The sequence below is a fragment of the Bufo gargarizans genome, chromosome 8 (assembly GCF_014858855.1).
Source record: "Bufo gargarizans isolate SCDJY-AF-19 chromosome 8, ASM1485885v1, whole genome shotgun sequence".
In the NCBI taxonomy this organism is placed as follows: Eukaryota; Metazoa; Chordata; class Amphibia; order Anura; family Bufonidae; genus Bufo; species Bufo gargarizans.
This window is the reverse complement of record NC_058087.1, coordinates 155440563-155460026: the sequence shown is the minus strand read 5'-3', so window position 1 is coordinate 155460026 and position 19464 is coordinate 155440563. Positions and strand designations below refer to the sequence as shown.

Below are 19464 nucleotides of genomic sequence, written 5' to 3'. Positions count from 1 at the left end.
ACCACTACCACCAAAGCCACCACAGCCGCTTCACTTGATCCCTCAGAGGAGTTATTTACACATCAGTTGGATGAAATTAGTAATGCGCAACCATTATTGCCAGAGGATGTAGATAACAGGGATATGTCTCAGTCAGGCAGCATTACACACATGGACGTACAGTGTGATGATGATGTTGTACCGGCTGCTGCTTCCTTTGCTGAGGTGTCAGATACAAGTGAAGTGGTTGATGATGACGATGTGTCCGTGGATGCCACGTGGGTGCCTGCTCGAAGAGAAGAAGAAGAGGGGGAAAGTTCAGAAGGGGAGACAGAGAGAAGGAGGAGACGAGTTGGAAGCAGGGGGAGGTCGTCGCAAGTAGCTAGTGGCACAGTCAGACAGCATGTATCGGCACCCGGGGTCAGCCAGACAGCACGCCAATCAACGCATGCTGTTGCCACCACCAGAATGCCGTCATTGCAAAGCTCAGCAGTGTGGCAGTTTTTTGTGTGTGTCTGCCTCTGATAACAGCAATGCCATTTGCAACCTGTGCCAAAAGAACCTGAGTCGTGGGAAGTCCAACACCCACCTCGGTAAAACTTCTTTGCGAAGGCACATGATCTCACATCACAACCGCTAATGGGATCAACACATGAGTACAAGCAGCACACAATCTCAAAGCCACCATCCTCCTCCTGGTCCAGCATCTTCAGCCACGTCAACCACTGCTGTCCTCCTTGCCCCCTCTCAACCACCCGCCACTCCGCCTCTCACCTTCAGCAGTTCCATCTCATCTGCCCACAGTCAGGTGTCTGTAAAGGAAATGTTTGAGCGTAAGAAGCCACAGTCACAGAGTCACCTCCTTGCCTGGCGTCCAACAGCTGGCTTGACGGAACTCTTAGCCCGCCAGCTTTTAACATACCAGCTGGTGGAGTCTGAGGCCTTCAAAAAATTTGTCGCTATTGGGACACCACAAAAAGGCAATCCCAAACCTCTACTCAGTGATTGAAAAGGAAGTCATGGCATCTCTGGCATATAGTGTTGGGGCAAGGGTCCATCTGACCACTGATACCTGGTCTGCAAAGCACGGTCAGGGCAGGTATATCACCTACACTGCGCATTGGGTCAAGCTGCTGACGGCTGCCAAGCATGGAATGCGTGGCTCTGCAGTGGAGTTGGTGACACCGCCACGACTTGCAGGCAGGCCTACTGCCACCTTCTCTACTCCTCCTACTCCATCCTCTCGGCGTCTGGCTGCACATCAACTGAATCCTCCCAGCTCCCCAGGGGCTATTCCACATCCTGGATACGACAGTGTCACGCTGTCTTGGGGTTGACTTGCCTGAAAGCAGAGAGCCACACCGGACCAGCACTCCTGTCCGCCCTGAATGCACAGGTGGATCAGTGGCTGACCCCGCACCAACTGGAGAGCCATTAAATTTGGGCAAGTTGTCACATGTGCCGTGCATGGCACATGTGTTAAATCTCATCGTACAATGATTTGTGTCTAAGTACCCAGGCTTACAGGACGTCCTCAAGCAGGCCAGGAAGGTGTGTGGCCATTTCAGGCGTTCCTACACGGCCATGGCGCACTTTTCAGACATTCAGCGCCGAAACAACATGCCAGTGAGGCGCTTGATTTGCGACAGCCCGACACGTTGGAATTCATCACACTTAATGTTCGACCGCCTGCTCCAACAAGAAAAAGCCGTCAACGAGTATTTGTATGACCGGGGTGCTAGGACAGCCTCTGCAGAGCGTCTACGTTACTGGACGCTCATATGCAATTCCTGTAGGCTCTTGCATCCTTTTGAGGAGGTGACAAACCTAGTCAGTCGCACCGAAGGCACCATCAGCGACCTCATCCTATTTGTTTTCTTCCTGGAGCGTGCCCTGCGAAGAGTGCTGGATCAGGCTGTAGATGAGTGTGAAGAGGAAGAGTTGTGGTCACCATCACCACCAGAAACAGCCTTGTCATCATTGTTTGCCGGACCTACGGCAACGCTGCAAGAGGAGTATGAGGAAGAGAAGTCAGAGGAGGAATGTGGCTTTGAGGAGGACGAAGACCAACCACAGCAGGCATCCCAGGCTGCTCGTTGTTGTCACCTATCTGGGACCCGTGGTGTTGCATGTGGCTGGGGGGAAGAACAGACCATCAATGACATCAGTGAGGACGAGGAACGGGAAATGAGTAGCTCGGCATCCAACCTTGTGCAAATGGGGTCTTTCATGCTGTCATGTCTGTTGTGGGACCCTCGTATAAAAAGGATGAAGGAGAGCGACCTGTACTGGGTGGCCACGCTACTAGACCCCCGGTATAAGCACAAAGTCGAGGAAATGTTACCAAATTACCGACAGTCAGAAAGGATGCAGCAGTTCAAAACCAAACTAAAAATTATGCTTTACACAGCTTATAAGGGGAATGTTATAGCAAAATGGAAATCTAACTGGGGAAGAGGTTAAGTAATCCTCCTCCTACCGCGACCACGGCGGCAAGGACAGGGCGCTTTACAGATGTGTTGTTGATGGAGGACATGCAGAGCTTTTTAAGTTCTACGCATCGCAACAGCCCTTCGGGGTCCACCCTCAGAGAACGACTCGACCGACAGGTAGCAGACTAAATCGGCTTAACTGCAGATATCGACGAAGGAGCGATGAACCCCTTGACTACTGGGTGTGCAGGCTTGACCTGTGGCCTGAGCTATCCCAGTTTGCGATAGAACTTCTGGCCTGCCCCGCTTCAAGTGTCCTGTCAGAAAGGACCTTCAGTGCAGCAGGAGGCATTGTCACTGGCAAAAGAAGTCGTCTCGGTCAAAAAAGTGTTGATTACCTCACCTTCATTAAGATGAATGAGGCATGGATCTTGACAGGGACTGACAGTGAGGGATACGTTTGACTAAGAAAAGGCCTGATGACATGCCTTGGCCTCAAAATGGTCCCCACGCTGCTGTATTTAATGTCTGCATACCGGATGACTTTTGTGAATTCTCCGCCACCAACTAGGGTTCAAGCCGCAATGTTTTAGTCACCTTTCTGCCTTGAAAACATAAATTTTTCCGGACGCTGCTACAACAGCGGCTGCAACGATAACATTATTTTTCAGGCATGTGTACATGCCTAATTTTTCTGGCCTCTGGTGCTGCACTGTGGCTGCAAAAAAAAAAAGGCACATGCAAGTGTCAATTCCCCTTCGTGATCGTTACCTTGTTGTGGTGAAGGGGCTTGCGTATCACAATGAAGCGATCATCACCTCTATGAGTGTGTTGGCATGATAAGGCCGTTGCTTCATTATGATCAAACCAAAAGCGATCGGCTGGATAATTTTTCATAGAAAAAGCATTAATTTTCTTCTTTTTTTTTAAGTTGTATGGGTTTTTAATACATAAAATTAAAAAAATCATAATAAAGTCTCTTAATAGTTTATTAGAAATAATGCAGACAATTTAAAAAATCCCCATCAATTCCAATACAAAGCAAGTACAAAGCTCAGAACTAAATTATTGCAGGATGTCGTAATGGTTAATCAATTCGACACACGGCCCCCGGATAGGGGACTTAACAGGGATTAAACTGATAGGAATAGTACTAGTTAAGACACCACTCATATAGGGTGTCACAGCACATTGCTCCGTGCACGCGCAGTGCCCCAACTTGGTAGTAAGAGGACCGACCAAGCTGCTTTTTCCATCTCCCGGTTCCTAAAATCAATTCAGTTTGGTGTATCAGAGTTTGGTCTGTCACTGTGCAGGCAGTCGAAGGTACCAGGCCAAATTTTTTTTTTCACAAAATGCAATCCCTGATATGGGACGTAACAGGGATTAAACTGATGAGAAGAGAACTACAAAAAATACCACTCTTATCGGGTGTGACAGTAAATTGCAAGGCGCAGACGCAGTGACCATGGATTCAAACAAAGGGGAGGGAGCCAGTGTTTTTTTAACCATCTCCCCGTTCGAAAAATCTATTCAATAAATGGACCCCAGATTGGGGACGGAACAGGGATTAAACTGATGAGAAGAGAACTACAGAAAATACCACTCATATCGGGTGTGACAGTAAATTGCACGGCACAGACGCAGTGACCATGGATTCAAACAAAGGGGAGGGAGCCAGCGTTTTTTTAACCATCTCCCCGTTCGAAAAATCAATTCAATTCACCATTCGGGGACCCTTGGTGTTGTACGTGGCTGGGTGGAGGAAGAAACCTTCAATGGCATCAACGGGACATGGCTAGCTTGGTATCCAACCTTGTGCAAATAGGGAGTTTGCGGTTGGGCAAATGGACTGTTTGCGGTGCATTAAAAGGGGAGTTTGGTCTGTCAATGTCTGTGAAGCGGGCGTAACCCTTACACTACCTGATCGATACAACATCATACCTGATCGTATACACACTTGATGTTTTAAACCACGTTGTTCAATATATTTTAGGATTGTTAGTTGATTTATGCCATTTATGGATTAAAATCCAACTCTGAGTCAAATGTAATTTTCCATGGGAGTTTTGCCATGGATCCCCCTACGGCATGCCACAGTCCAGGTGTTAGTCCCCTTGAAACAACTTTTCCATCACTACTGTGGCTAGAAAGAGTCTCTGTGGGTTTTAAAATTCGCCTGCCTATTGAAGTCAATGGCGGTTCGCCCGTTCGCGAAACATTTGCCGAAATTTGCGTTCGCCGTTCGCAAACGGAAAATTTTATGTTCGCAACATCTCTACCAATCAGCAGCCAGCCCTGTGATGTTACAGCCCTATAAATACGGCAACCATCTTAGATTTATACATTTTTGAGCGTTCTGAGTGCAGGGACAGACATGAGAAGGTGCTAGGGACAGCAATAGGAAAAACCTCATTGTGACAAAAAACCTGAAAAAACGATTTATAAGTGCTGGGAAAGGATAGGGAGGAATCATTTCGAAGCATTTTAGTGAAGGGAGAGATGTCAGAAGGCACTATGGACAGTACTAGAGAAGTGATTTACAAGTGCAGGGAAAGATTATTTAAAGGATCCAAATAGCTATTATACAGCTCTGTCATTCCAGCAATTTGTTCTTGGGGTGCAAGTGCTATGTTGAAAAGCCTTTAGTGGCTTATATCTGTGAAAAAAGAAAAACATATACGCAGTTCACTTCTGCAGTTATATGTGGTAAAAGCGTTTAATGGCATATTTCATGCAAAAAGAAAAACATATATGCAGTTAACTTATGCAGCTACAGATGGTACAAGCAATGGGGGATGTCATGAGGCTGGTGACAAGCAATGGGGGCTGACATGAGGCTTCTTTGGGCTAATGAGAGGTAATGGGGGCTGAAGAGAGGCTGCCGGGGGCTGGTGACAGGCAATGGGGGGCTGATATGACGCATATGGAGGCTAATGAGAGGCATGGGGCTCTTATCTGAGGTCTGATTGGGGGTCATTCACATAGGATTATGAGCTGAGGTCTGATTGGGGTTTTTATCTGAGGTCTTATTAACTTTGGGGGTTTGATTGGTGGTTGGACCAGAGATCTAATGAAAAATATTTTTTTTATTATTGTGCACATAAGTGTGTATTACAGTGTGAAAAATACGGTATTTCAGTACAAAAATAAAAATATATTCTCAGTTCACTTCTGCAGTTATATGTGTTGAAAGGGTTTAGTGGCCGATTTCAGTACAGAATGAAAAATATATATGCACTTAACTGTTGCAGTTATTTGTGGTGAAAGCGTTTAGTGGTCTATTTCAGTACAAAAAGAAAAATATATTTGTCGCTTTTAGGGGTGTTTTAATTTGCTTTTAATTTATTTAGTTCAGCTAAAAGTAGGTCGGACAGAGAAGTGCCAGACCATACACAGAGGAGTGGCAGAGGCCTAAATGTTTCTGGCGCAAGCAGAGGTCGCAGCAGGGTAAGGGGGCGTGGCAGCAGGAGTCGCAGCGAGAGGCCTGAGCTCCCAGTGTGATCTAGCAGTTGTGTCTTGCCCAGCAACCCAGCGGTTCTTGATTGGTTAATTCGGTCATCCACTTCATCCCAAGTGACATAAGACACCACCAGCCATCAGTCGGTGGGTTCATCAGACACAACCCTTAGTTGTCATGGTCCAGGAGCAGGCCCTGTGCCCTCACCTGTCCTCAACCTGGCTCTGTCCTTTCCTCCACTAGGCGGGCAAGTAGTGATGAAGAGAGTGACGTGGGAGCTGGTGTTGCTAGCGGTCAGGCTCCTGACCCAGAGACGGTTAATAAGGACTTCAGTGATGTGCCGTTAGTACTCGATGATGATGATGTAGCTGACCACACTTGGGAGCCAGGTGAAGAAGGGGCTTAATTTTTTTTTCCCTTTATATAATAATGTAATATTATAAAATCCGATGTCTCCATGATAAATCTGCAGCGTGGGGGCCCTGTGTGGCTTCTACAAACTTTAGAAAAAATCCTTCAGCAGAGTGAATAGATGCCGGGATGCTCCATGACTTTCCAGGGAGCTTTTGTAGGGAGCAGTGGTTCATTTCTGAGACGTCCGCATAGTGCGGGGGGAATCTGAAGACCCTCACCATCTCTGTGCACCACAGTATGTCCTTCCTCCTTCCCATCTATGGTGACTGGGAACTTGTGCTGTTTTCCCTGACGAAGAGACCAGGGTCTGGTAGTTAAGGTTTGAATCTTGGTGAACTTTGCTAATCTTCCGGGCTCCAAGCAATCTTGAAGCTTTGTCTTCTCATTGTCCGTAGCTACTAGAGGCCTGTTCATGCCAGGCAGGTTCCCCATAAGTATATGGCTCTATGAACAGCCAATGCCGCACTTGCATTAATCTTGACAGGATTCGTCTCCAGGTGGAGAGAAATTGTTCTTTGGAATGCTTTCTCCATCGCAACCGCGGTCTTGAATAACCAGAAGACTGGACGATTTTCTTCTGTCTTTGGCAACACTTTATTAAGTAATCGTGGAAAGTCAAAAAACAGTTGTCCACTGCCCCCATAAAAGCCTATCCGGTGCGGGTTAACCACAGATAATTCATTACAAGATCCCTTTATCAAGTCTAAAAAAATAGTTGTTACAATAGTATGAGCGATATAAATAATCAGAAGTTCATAATAGTTGGAGGAAAATAGCTAAAACAATGTATATATATATATACATATACACACATTAATATTTTTTTATATATTTTGATTCATAGATAGATAAATGAATGAGTAAAAAGATTGGTTAAATAATTGATGAAATAATTGATTAGATAAATGATTAAATAAAGGATGAAGATAAAAAATGACTAAAAAATGAAAATAAATATAAATAAAAATAAAAAACCCTGTTGGGGGTGTATTCGCATCGAACGATTTCGTAAATGTGTACAAATATAAATGTATGTAAGAACAAATAAATAAAAGTACATAGTTTTGAATGCAATACAAGGAGTCCCTACAGAAAGGAGAACAATACTTCTGCCGATCAATGAACATACTAAGACTAGATGAATCAGAAGATGAAGTGTACCGTATATAGGATTTGTGATAGGAGGGTAAACTAACAGTACCTGTATCTTTGTCACCGTGAGCTCGCTGGTGGACTCTCCTGAAGAGTCCCTTTCAGAAGGAATACTGGTCAGCGCTGCTGTGGTAAATTCACGGGATAGTAGGAATAATACAAATTGTGAGGTTTGATTCGTATACAGTTATAAATAACCGTTTAATCATGTGTTTGTTGTATTAGGTTTTTATTATTATTTATTAACTGGTATGTTTATAGGTGTATGTCTCTAGCTGTGGGTAATAAGTTGACAATAATATTGAGATATGATAATATGAGCATATTGCAATGAATAGGCATTACTATTGGCCTGTGGCCATGTATTATTATTTATTAGCTTGTGTGTTGGTAGATACATGTTTCCAAGTGTGGGTGATATAATTGGCAATAGTATTGAATTATACTATAATTGACAATAGTGTTGAATTATACTAATACAGTAGTACTGGGATGTATGGATATTATTCTTGGCCTGTGGCCATGCGTTGATATGGTTGCTGGCATAACAGGAGAATAGATGCCTACCTGGAAATTGTGGCTGAGGATTATCCTGTAGAGGCGCTTCTGTGCTCACTGCACGTGTGGCGTGAGGTGTGAGAGAGCGCGCGCTGTCCGAAGATTTAAGGCGGGACTAGGAAGTGGGCCGTGGCAGGGGCGTGTGAAGGGGCCAAACGCTGATGCCGGAGGCTGGGCAGCCCGGCTGATCAAACAATGTGTGTCGCTGCTGGTATGAAAGTGGCAAGAGAGAGGAAGGAATTGACGCAGGGATGGCTGTTGCTGCGATTTGAAACTATGTCCGTGACTGTAATGGCAGCAATAGTAGAATAATGTTGGGGCTGCATAATGCTAGTGAATGGAACCAGAATGATGGCAGGAACTAATGTGATGATATGGCGACCAAGGAAATTTATGATATGATATAATGTGATGGGTGATGTGAGTTTGCAGAACTAATTGGGAAGGATCAATTGTGGATCGCAGTGTGAGTTGACTCGAAGACACTGGCCTTTATGCTGGATATATGGTGGTGTCTCCGGTCAAGGAGCTGTGTGGTTATGAGGAAATGTACGGAGGGGCATGGAGGGAATCATGGATGGTTGGGGAGGGACAGTATGGGGATAGCAGTATGTCCGGATTGAATGAAGTGAGATGCAGATGAAGAGGGATAATGTGGGGTGGGGTGCAGATAGATGTGGGGGAGTGATGAAAGAAGAAATAAGAGATTTGGATACTTGAATGGTTCTGTGGTTGTGAGCATTGGTATCTGTAGTGAAGCTGTGTACCATTAACATGAGGTGGTATCCAGCGGGATGTCTAATAAGAGAGCAAAACATTATAATAATAAATAATAATAATAGTAAATGGTAATTAATTGATTGGTTAGGGCAGGCCTGACAGTATGAGGTGTATGAGCACGAGATTGTGATGTTAAAAGCACTGGTTCTCTATACTTTCATTGAGTCCGTTGGGTTCAAGCGTATGAAGCTTGAAAATCCAAAACATTTTGCGTCTTTGAAGAGTCCTGTATCTATCCGGGCGATGGGCCTCAATATGTTGTAAAGGAGTGATGGACAGCTTTGAGGGATCCTGGTTATGGGTAGCCAGGTAGTGTCTAGAGACGCTATGTTTTAGATATCCCTTAGTGATGTTTGACTCTTAAGGGTTCTGATTTTGTTGGAAATATTGGTGCAGCATTTGCATAGGGTATGGCCGCACCTGAAGCTGCCCACAGGATCAGGGCACCAGCTGATCTTGCTAGTGAGGGCTGGTTTCTTCTTTTTTAGTTTACTCGGGGCCAAAATGTTTTTCAGAGATTTCGCTTTTCTAAACGCGATTTTTAGTCTTTGTGGTATTTTTGGTTTAAGATACAGATCATTGGCTAAGATATGCCAATGTTTTGACAGGATTCCCCTCAGGGTATCATGGTTGGAATTGTAGGTGGTGAATAATGATGTTCTATATTGATGTGGGTTTTCTGTTTCCCTCGGTTTGGCCCTAGGCATTCTTCTTGGCTTAGAGCACTCGCCCTGGAGTAGGCGTTCTCAATGATCTTACTTGGCTATCCTTTATTCAGAAATCTGCTGCGTAAGGTTTGACTTTGTGTAGTGAAGTCATCTTCGGTGGAAAAGTTTCTCCTTATACGTTTGAACTGGCTGTATGGTATATTATTTTTCCATTTTCTATAGTGTGCACTTCCGTAATCAAGGTAATTGTTTCCGTCTACCTTTTAAAAAAAAGTTTTTGTTTGGATGGTTTCATTGCGGGAAAAAAGGAGTAAATCTAAATATTCAATTGAAGTGATAGAAATGTTGGCTGTAAAGGTCAGATTCCAGATGTTGGTGTTGATGTATGAGATTACTACCGTTACTACCTCCCCAGATGATAATGAGATTATTAATATACCGTTTGTAGAACACGATCATATCGTTCCAATGATGATTGTTGTATATAAAGTGTTCCGCGAAACGTCCCATGCATAGGTTTGCATAGCTCGACGCGAAATGCGTCCCCATACCAGTTCCGTTCTGCTGTCTGTATAGGCAGTTCTCAAATGTGAATGTATTATGTGTTAGAATAAAACGGATGACATCTATGATAAATGTTTTGTGTTCTGGGGAGAGTTGCTAGTCGGTTTCCAAATAATGTTTAGATGTATTGATACCTGCCTAGTGTGGAATGTTGGAGTATAAAGATGTCACGTCTAATGTCAGCCAGCGATGAGTTCCATTTAATGTCTTTTAGCAGGGATAAAAGTTGAGCGGAATCTCTAAGGTGAGAACAAAGGTTAATAATATGTTTCTGTAGGAATAGGTCAACGTAATGTGAGAGGATACTAGTGAGAAAGTTGATGCCTGATCTAATGGCTCGCGCCGAGCTATGCAAACCTATACATGGGACGTTTCGAGGAACATTTTATATACAATGATCATCATTGGAACGATATGATTGTGTTCTACAAACGGTATATTGACCTCATTATCATCTGGGGAGGAAGTAACGAGGAGGCAATAAGCAATAAAAAACCTTGTATCCAAGCTCGGGTTGTGATTTTGTGCCTTGTGTCCATCAGCTCGCCGCACGAACCCAGTGCAGACGAGATCCTTATTGTATATTCCAATACCTACCAAAGTGGTGGCTTGGCCCCCCACCCATGGTCGTTTTGGACACCATCCGGCAGCACCAACCCAGACAACCTCCATCCTTCGAACCTCCCTCTACCAGGGTTGCAGCACATTCAGTGCAACCGAACCAGGTGAGTAATTTCACTCATCCTGGCTAGGGGTAAGGGGCATCAATTTGTTTACCTTCACCTATGAGCGCCTTCTCTTCTCTTGTGGCCATCTGATTGCTTAATTCATTACAAGGACTGCCACCAATTATCAGATCAAATTGTCCCCATTCTTCAATCTGTTTTCTGGTTATATTCTGTATGTTTCCCACATATACATTCTGCCCTGGATAGCGTACCCGTTCTATCGTGATGGCGTCCTCACACACCTATGATGCCATATATTTTTCAACTTCGATTCTAAGCTTTTTCCATGATGACTGGGAACTTGTGATGTTTTCCCTGATGAAGAAACCAGAGGATGGTAATTATGGTTTGAATCTTGTAAAACTTTGTGACTCCTCCAGTCTCCAAGCAATCTTGAAGCTTTGTTGTCTCATTTTCCGTAGCTACTAGAGGTCTGTTCATGCCAGGCAAGTTCCCCTAGAAATATCTGGCTCGATGAGCAGCCGATACCACACTTGCAACAATCTTGACAGGATTTGTCTCCAAATGGAGAGACATTGTTTTTTGGAAAGTTTTCTCCATTGCAACCATGTCGTCGAATAACCAGAAGACTGGCCGATTCTCTCCTGTCTTAGGCAACACTTAATTTTTTAATTAAATTTATTAAATATTTAATATTAAATGGAACCAAAACTTGATTAAAATGATAAGAAACTAAACTTAAATTTGTGAATATATTATCCGAATCTACAATGGAAATTCCTAGACAATAAATTTCCCAAGCCTTTTGTGCCAGAGAACGTGTATAATTAAATTGTGCAGAGCCGAAGTGGCCTCCTCATACTGCTTCCACCTCCACACTTCGTTGTCGTGCCACTCTGTGGCCTCCTCATGCTGCTGCCACCTCCACAATCTCTTGTCGCTGTGCTACTCTGTGACCTCCTCATGCTGCTGACACCTTCACAATCTCTCATCGTTGTGCTACTCTGTGGCTTCCTCACGCTGCTGACACCTCTACAATCTCTCATCGTCGTGCTACTTTGGCCTCCTCATGCTGCTGACACCTCCACACTTTTTCATTGTGCCACTCTGTGGCTTCCTCATGCTGCTGCCACCTCAATAATTTCTTGTTGTCGGGCCACTCTGTGGCCTCCTCATGCTATTGCCACCTCCACATTCTCTCGGCGTTGTGCTACTGTCACGGCCTATGGTGTACACTGTGACACTGTTACCACACTCGCGGTTGCCAGCGGCAACGTGTTGCTGTGAAAGCATGCGGTGGCAGTGTTCTCCGCCTTCTGGGTGATTGCCTTGACATGGTTGCCACGCATGCTGTTGCCGGTGTTTACGTGTTTAGTATGCGTGTGTGTTCACTTCCCCTTTAAGTTGTAGCCTCCCTCTGTCTGGTGCTGTAAGGGTTAACTCCCTGATTGGGTGTGGTCACTTGGCTTATAGCTTCTGTGGTTTCCTGGCTGGAGTAAGTTGTACTTCAGCTTTGGTTGTTGCTGGAGCTCTGCTCCAGTCCAGGGTGTTCGCCCGGACGAAGGCACCCCAAAAACGTGCGTCGGGGTAACGCCATCCCAGTAACGCAGGTCCTGTCATCAGTGGGTGAGTCTCTCACATTCATATACTGTGCAACTTTGTAGCCCATATTCAGGATATCAGGTCACGCCATATCCCTTAGGGATTTAAACGGTATATATATTAGCCACAGGTGTTTTACACTATAATGTCTTACATAAGGACTATTGCATAATGGGTAGTATTGCTAACTGTTGTCCTTTTCATGTCATCCACCATTGAGGGCTCACCTTTATAATGTAACCGATGAAATTTTGATTGTGCATGCATTTACTTGGATTGAGTGACCTGTAGGTTGCTGGGATGGTGTCTTTCTCTGTTCCCTACCCTCTATTTTAATAGTATTTATTATGTAACAATAAAGTACTTTTTTCATAAATTGGATGTTTATGAGCTTTAGTTTTTCTAGTTTTTTGCCTCATTTAGTGAGCTCTTCCTGGTTACATGTATGCTGGGGAGTCCCTATGTATAGCTATAATACTTCAGTGGTTACTTTTTTGGTTTGGAAGGGACACCCATGATTTAATCTGTTTTTTTATTGTATAAGTGTTTAATAGAACAGGTTCTGTAGACATCTATGTGGAATCAGCTGATGACTGGTGAAAAAGGAGTGCACTTCTTCTTGTCACTAACATGGACCTGTAAGGCTGAGTTCACACGTGAGTTATTTGGTCAGTTTTGGCCCCGTGACTGCCCAAATAAGTGAAGTGTGCAGTGATTCTAAGAGCAACATCTGTCATCTGCATGTCATACTGACTCATAGTATTATTTCACTACCAAAGTAGACTCCCTATGTGTGTTACTGCAAGGCACAGTGTTCTACACCACTATAAAGGCTCTCTGCAGCAAGGAAATAGCTGTTTTTTAATTAATTTGCCGCAAATAAATTCGGATCGAACACAATTTTTACAAAACGAAATTGGCGGATTGGCGAATCGAATTTTTGAAAATTTTTCTCATCTCTAGTGGTGATGTCATATGTTGCACGTCACCACATATGAAATTTTCTGAATCTTCAATCAAGATGGCAGCGGCAGGCTCTTCACACTTAAATAAATGAGGTGAGTATAATTTATTTATTTATTTACACCATTTTAGGGAAAATCACAAGGAAATTCGGCTTTATGGCAAATTGAATTTTCCCTGAAATTTGTATTGAAGTCCACTTCGCACACTTCGATTCACTTTGAACACTACTCACCACTGTTTAATTTACACAAGGGATTCAGGGATGAAATATTTTGAGGGACAGTTTATGTACTACCTTAAGGTTACTGCTATTTTTATGCAAATGTTTTATTACATTGAATTCTAGCCCTATGTTACCTCTAGCTCTATAAAGTCAACATAAATTTCCAATTTAATTTCCAATTTAACCTACTATTGGGATTAACATGGCCACTTAAAATGTAAACATACTACGGATGTAGCTCATAGTGCACAGAATGAGGACACAATGCATATTCAACCCCCAATCATGGCAACTGCAAATATGTAATATGTCATGCAGCCCTTTCACTAAGGCATTCAACAAATGCATAGGTACCCCCATTTTAGTCAGTGTCCTTGAGAATCCAGTACTCTGGGGGCACTCCTGAAGTGCAGCTTTATGTTTTGCCACAGAATAAAGAATTTATGTTCTCATTTCAAACATTAACATAACTGAATTGTGCATCATGTGATAAGAAGTATCTTACCTAAAAAAGCTGAAGGAGAAACGGTGCCATTGCTACGTGATACCATAACACTAATTCCAGTTTCGACAAATGGAACTGAAAAATCAACAACCTCTGAGCGCTCTTCATTAATCGTGAGTGAACCCACTGCCATAACTGCTCGCTTATAGACCACCTGGTCCATTAATGACAATGAAGAGAACAGGAAGAAAAAAAACAGCATCAGTTACCATCTTCGAAAACACAGGGTTTAATACTTATTGTGACAAGTTCTTACTAAGGAGTTCTTTTACCTAACAGAACTTACTTCACCAATCATTCCATTCCAAACGTTATTGATTTTTTTGCCATGCTTCCCATTGGTTACAAGGTAAAGGTCGTATGTGAATTTCACAGTCTTGGAAAGTTTCTTCAAGATATCTATGCAGAATCCTTTGCAGCATTTCTTCACATATGTGCCTTCAGTGGTAGAGTTGCTGCAACATGGAAAGCAAAGAAATAATGTAAAATAAAAAGGAGTACTAAGTGATTTGTGTAAACAGAGAATGGTAGGATATATAAAATATGTCCTATCTACTCTAAGGTCCAAATGTCTGAAATCTAATTGGAAATCCAGAATTTCAGTATTTTTTTTAACGTATGAAAACTTGAGGCAAATAAAATCTGTTTTAGGTCACTCACCTTATGACATTACCCATGTATTTACAAAAAGGTCATATTTCCTTGGGATCCTAATTAGCGATAGCCTTGCGGTCGTTTGGCGGCGAACTTTTCTCATTTGCGTATAGGCGAACAAGCGAACATAGGCCAATGTCCGCCAAAGCCATATTCTTTTGCATTGTGCTGTACTTTGACCCAGGCCATGACACATCCATCAGGTGGGACAGGACAGCCAATTGAGCATTTAAGCACATGGACACACCCTTTACCCTCTGGCAGCCATTTAACATTCTGTTTTTTGCCAGTGTAGGTAGAGGTTGCTGTGTGGAGAGGGGGCAGACTGTTAGGAACACCAAACTCTAGCTAATAGGGCCACAAAATTCCTTTTAAGGACTGGTATAGGTGTGCTATCAATAGGTGTGATATACCTATAATATACCTTCTAACATAGAAAATATATTATAGTGCATTTTTATTGTACAGAAGTTGTGTGCAGTTCTGCTGCGATACTGCAGCTAGATAGAGGGACAAACGCTATTGGAATAACGAATTGCAACTGGTGTGATATACCTATTGCCCCCCCCCCCCAAAAAAAAAAGGGATTGAGGGGTGTGATATACCTATAATATACCTTCTAATATAGAAATATATTATAGTGCATTTGTATTGTGCAGCAGTTGTGTGCGGTATTAGAATAACTAATTGTAACTGGTGCGATATACCTGTTGACCCCCCAAAAAATGAATAAGGGGTACAATATACAGCCAGGTCCATAAATATTGGGACATCGACACAATTCTAACATTTTTGGCTCTATACACCACCGCAATGGATTTGAAATGAAACTAACAAGATGTGCTTTAACTGCAGACTGTCAGCTTTAATTTGAGGGTATTTACATCCGAATCAGGTGAACGGTGCAGGAATTACAACAGTTTTCATATGTGCCTCCCACTTGTTAAGGGACCAAAAGTAATGGGACATAATAATAATAATCATAAATCAAACTTTCACTTTTTAATACTTAGTTGCAAATCCTTTGCACTCAATTACAGCCTGAAGTCTAGGACGCATAGACATCACCAGACGCTGGGTTTCATCCCTGGTGATGCTCTGCCAGGACTCTACTGCAACTGTCTTCAGTTCCTGCTTGTTCTTGGGGCACTTTCCCTTCAGTTTTGTTTTCAGCAAGTGAAATGCATGCTCAATCGGATTCAGGTCAGGTGATTGACTTGGCCATTGCATAACATTCCACTTCTTTCTGTGTTCTTCCGGGTCTTTTGGTATTGCTGAGCTCACCGATACGTTCCTTCCTTTTAAGAATGTTCCAAACAGTTGTTTTGGCCACGCCTAATGTTTTTGCTATCTCTCTGATGGGTTTGTTGTGTTTTTTCAGACTAATAATGGCTTTCTTCACTGATAGTGACAGCTCTTTGGATCTCATCTTGAGAGTTGACAGCAACAGATTCCAAATGCAAATAGCAGACTAGAAATAAACTCTGGACCTTTTATCTGCTCGTTGTAATTGGGATAATGAGGGAATAACACACACCTGGCCATGGAACAGCTGAGAAGCCAATTGTCCCATTACCTTTGGTCCCTTAACAAGTGGGAGACACATATGCAACTGTAATTCCTAAACCGTTTATCTGATTTGGATGTAAATACCCTCAAATTAAAGCTGACAGTCTGCAGTTAAAGGACATCTTGTTTGTTTTATTTCAAATCCATTGTGGTGGTATATAGAGCCAAAAATGTTAGAATTGTGTTGATGTCCCAATATTTATGGACCTGACTGTACCTGCTTCCACAAAATACTGAGGGTTGTGATACACCATCTTCCACAAAATATTGATTGAGGCCTGCGATACCCCGGCTTCCACCAAATATTGATTAAGGGGTTTGATATACCAGTTTCTAGCAAATACTCATTAAGGGGTTCTATATACCTGTTTCCAGAAAATACGGATAGAGGAGATTGATATACCGGCTTCCACCAAATATTTATTGAGGCCTGCGATACACCAGATTCCACCATATATTGATTAAGGTGTTTGATATACCAGCTACCAGAAAATACTCAAAAAGGGGTTCTATATACCTGTTTCTAGTGATGGACGAACATCTGCCGGGACGGTTCGCAAACACGATCAAATGTTCGCGAACCGCAAGTTCGCGCGGGTCCCATTCATGTTAATGGCAGGTGAACTTCAGGCGAACTGATAAACCTTCAGCTCATATTTGTAGCCAAGAAATAATTACCAGAAGTGCACAAATAGCCCCACAACATGGACCGTGACATACCAGATGTATTATTCGAATTTGCAATCTCCATTCATTATTTTTTTCAATGCGAAATATCGGCAATATAATTTCCGCGCATGCACAAATGCACTGTAAAGAAAGTATATTGGTATATAACACCCCGCTTCAATCAGTTTTTTGGGGGAGCAACTGGTTTATTACGCCAGTAGAAATTATTTGCTCCAATAACTTTTTTCCCTCTATATACCTGCAGTATCGCAGCAGAACCGCACACAACTACCGCACAAAACAAATGCACTATAATATACTTTCTAACATAAAAAGTATATTATAACTAGAGTTGAGCGAACACCTGTATGTTCGGGTACAACGGGTTTGGCCGAACTTGAGAAAAGTTTGAGTTCGGGACCCAAACTTGACCCGAACTTGACCCCGAAACCCATTGAAGTCAATGGGGGCCCGAACTTTTGAGCACTTAAATGGCTGTAAAATTGTCATGGAAAGGGCTAGAGGGCTGCAAATGGCATCAAAATGTGGTTTAGAGCATGGAAAGTGCTCTGCAAACAAATGTGGATAGGGAAATGACTTTAAATAACATAAAATAGATAACAAAAAATAAAAAAAATCTTGATCTAAGAGGACGAGGTCCACATGGAGTAGGAGGTTGAGGGTGCGGTGGATGTGGTGGTGTAGGTGAAAGCGGCGGTGGAGGAGGAGGAGGAGGTAGCCTACACTGCTTTTTGGTTTTAAATTTTATTTTTAAAATTAGGGTACACCCCAAAACATTGGGAAATATAACCTGTGATAACCCCCTCCAGTCATGATAAACACACGTTCAGACAATACACTGGCTGCAGGGCAGGCCACCACCACCAAGGGGTAAAGGGCAAGCTCAGGCCATGTGCCCAATTTGGAGACCCAGAAGTTGCAGGGGCTGACCCCTGTCAGTCAGTTCGTGTAGGCGTGTGCACACTTACTGCTCCACCATGTCGCACGTCCCCGTGATTTTCACGATCCAATTTAATATCTGATCTATCAACTTTTGATGTTCTTTTATGTGCCTACCATGGTGATCACGGGTGGCGGGGAATCAGGGTTCCAGGCCAGAGAGGGAGCGTGAGAAAGAGAGACCACATCCAAGGAAGGATTCATTTTTTTTCAAATTTAAAATTATAGAGTTGAAATATGGGAGAAATTATTAAAGCATAAAAGTGTGGCAACTTTTCAAAGTTTAAGCATCGAATGAAAGGATGTGGCACGCATTAATTACTGAAATTATTCACGTCTAAAATTGTAAAATGTCAACCCAAGAACGTAACAGAAAAATTATTAAAATTTATTAAGCTGTCAAAAAGGTAGAGGAGGGGTATATTACACCCACAAATTGGTGAATTTCACCCGAAAATGTAAAAGACAAAGTAGTGAAATAATATAAAACCAAATACGTACAAATAAAAAAAAAATATTTATGAGGTGGAGTTCCATATGTATGAGTTTGAGGAGGCGTTGGACGTAGCGGTGTAGGTGGAAGCGGCGATGGAGGAGGACAAGGTAGCCAACACAGGTTTTTTGTTTTCATTTTATTTATTTTTTATTAGGGTTCTCTCTAAAAGAGTGTGAAATATCCAAAATAAAAGAATGAGCAATTGCGCTGCAGTATAACAATGGCTGGTTAGTGCCGGTATACATGTCTATTCTGGACAAGGTACAGACAAGTCCTGAGGGATCCATGCCTGGTTCATTTTAATGAACGTGAGCTTGTCCACATTGGCTGTGGACAGGCGGCTGCGCTTTTCTGTGATGACGCCCCCTGCCATGCTAAACACATGTTCAGATAATACACTGGCTGCATGGCAGGCCAGCACCCCCAAGGCGTAAAGGGCAAGCTCAGGCCATGTGCCCAATTTGGAGACCCAGAAGTTGAAGGGGGCAGACCAGTCATTCAGTACGTGTAGGCGTATGCACACATAAATCTCCACCATGTTGGTGAAATGCTGCCTCCTGCTAAGACGTTCCATATCAGCTGGTGGTGCTGGTTGTTGTGGCGTGCTGACAAAGCTTTTCCACATTTTGGCCATGTTAACCCTGCCCTCTTAGGTGCTGGCGGTGCCCCAGCTGCGTTGGCGACCTCTTCCTCGTCCTCTGCCTTCGCCTTGTGCTTCCACTGTGCCCCTGCTGTCACCAGCAGCACGTCTACCAGCATGTGCTTGTATCACACTCCAGTGAGGGAATTAAGGACGGTACGTTGTCCTTGTAACGAGGATCCAGCAGCGTGGCCGCGCAGTAATCAGCACAAGTTAGAATGTGGGCAACTCGGCGGTCGTTGCGGAGACACTGCAGCATGTAATCGCTCATGTGTGCCAGGCTGCCCAGAGGCAACGAAAATTTGTCCTATGTGGGAGGTGTATTGTCTGAGTCCTCTGTATCCCCCCCATCCACGGACCAGTGATGGCCATGAGCTGGTCTGTGTGGCCCCCTGCTGTGAACATGGTTCCTCCTCCATCTCCTAATCCTCATCCTCCACCTCGTCATCCTCCAGAACTGTGCCCTGGCTGGACAATTGTTTAC

General features: G+C 43.4%; 1 protein-coding gene across 1 annotated transcript in view; it reads right to left on the bottom strand.

The window, feature by feature from the left end:
• The window catches only part of GRIN2A (glutamate ionotropic receptor NMDA type subunit 2A), an 810811-nt gene that overhangs the window by 102614 nt on the left and 688733 nt on the right, over positions 1–19464 (bottom strand). The window contains exons 5-6 of the mRNA XM_044304525.1: positions 14279–14447; positions 13993–14146 (exon numbers count right to left, since the gene is read on the bottom strand). Coding sequence (XP_044160460.1) covers positions 13993–14146; positions 14279–14447 — 323 coding nt within the window. The remainder of the gene's footprint in view (positions 1–13992; positions 14147–14278; positions 14448–19464) is intronic.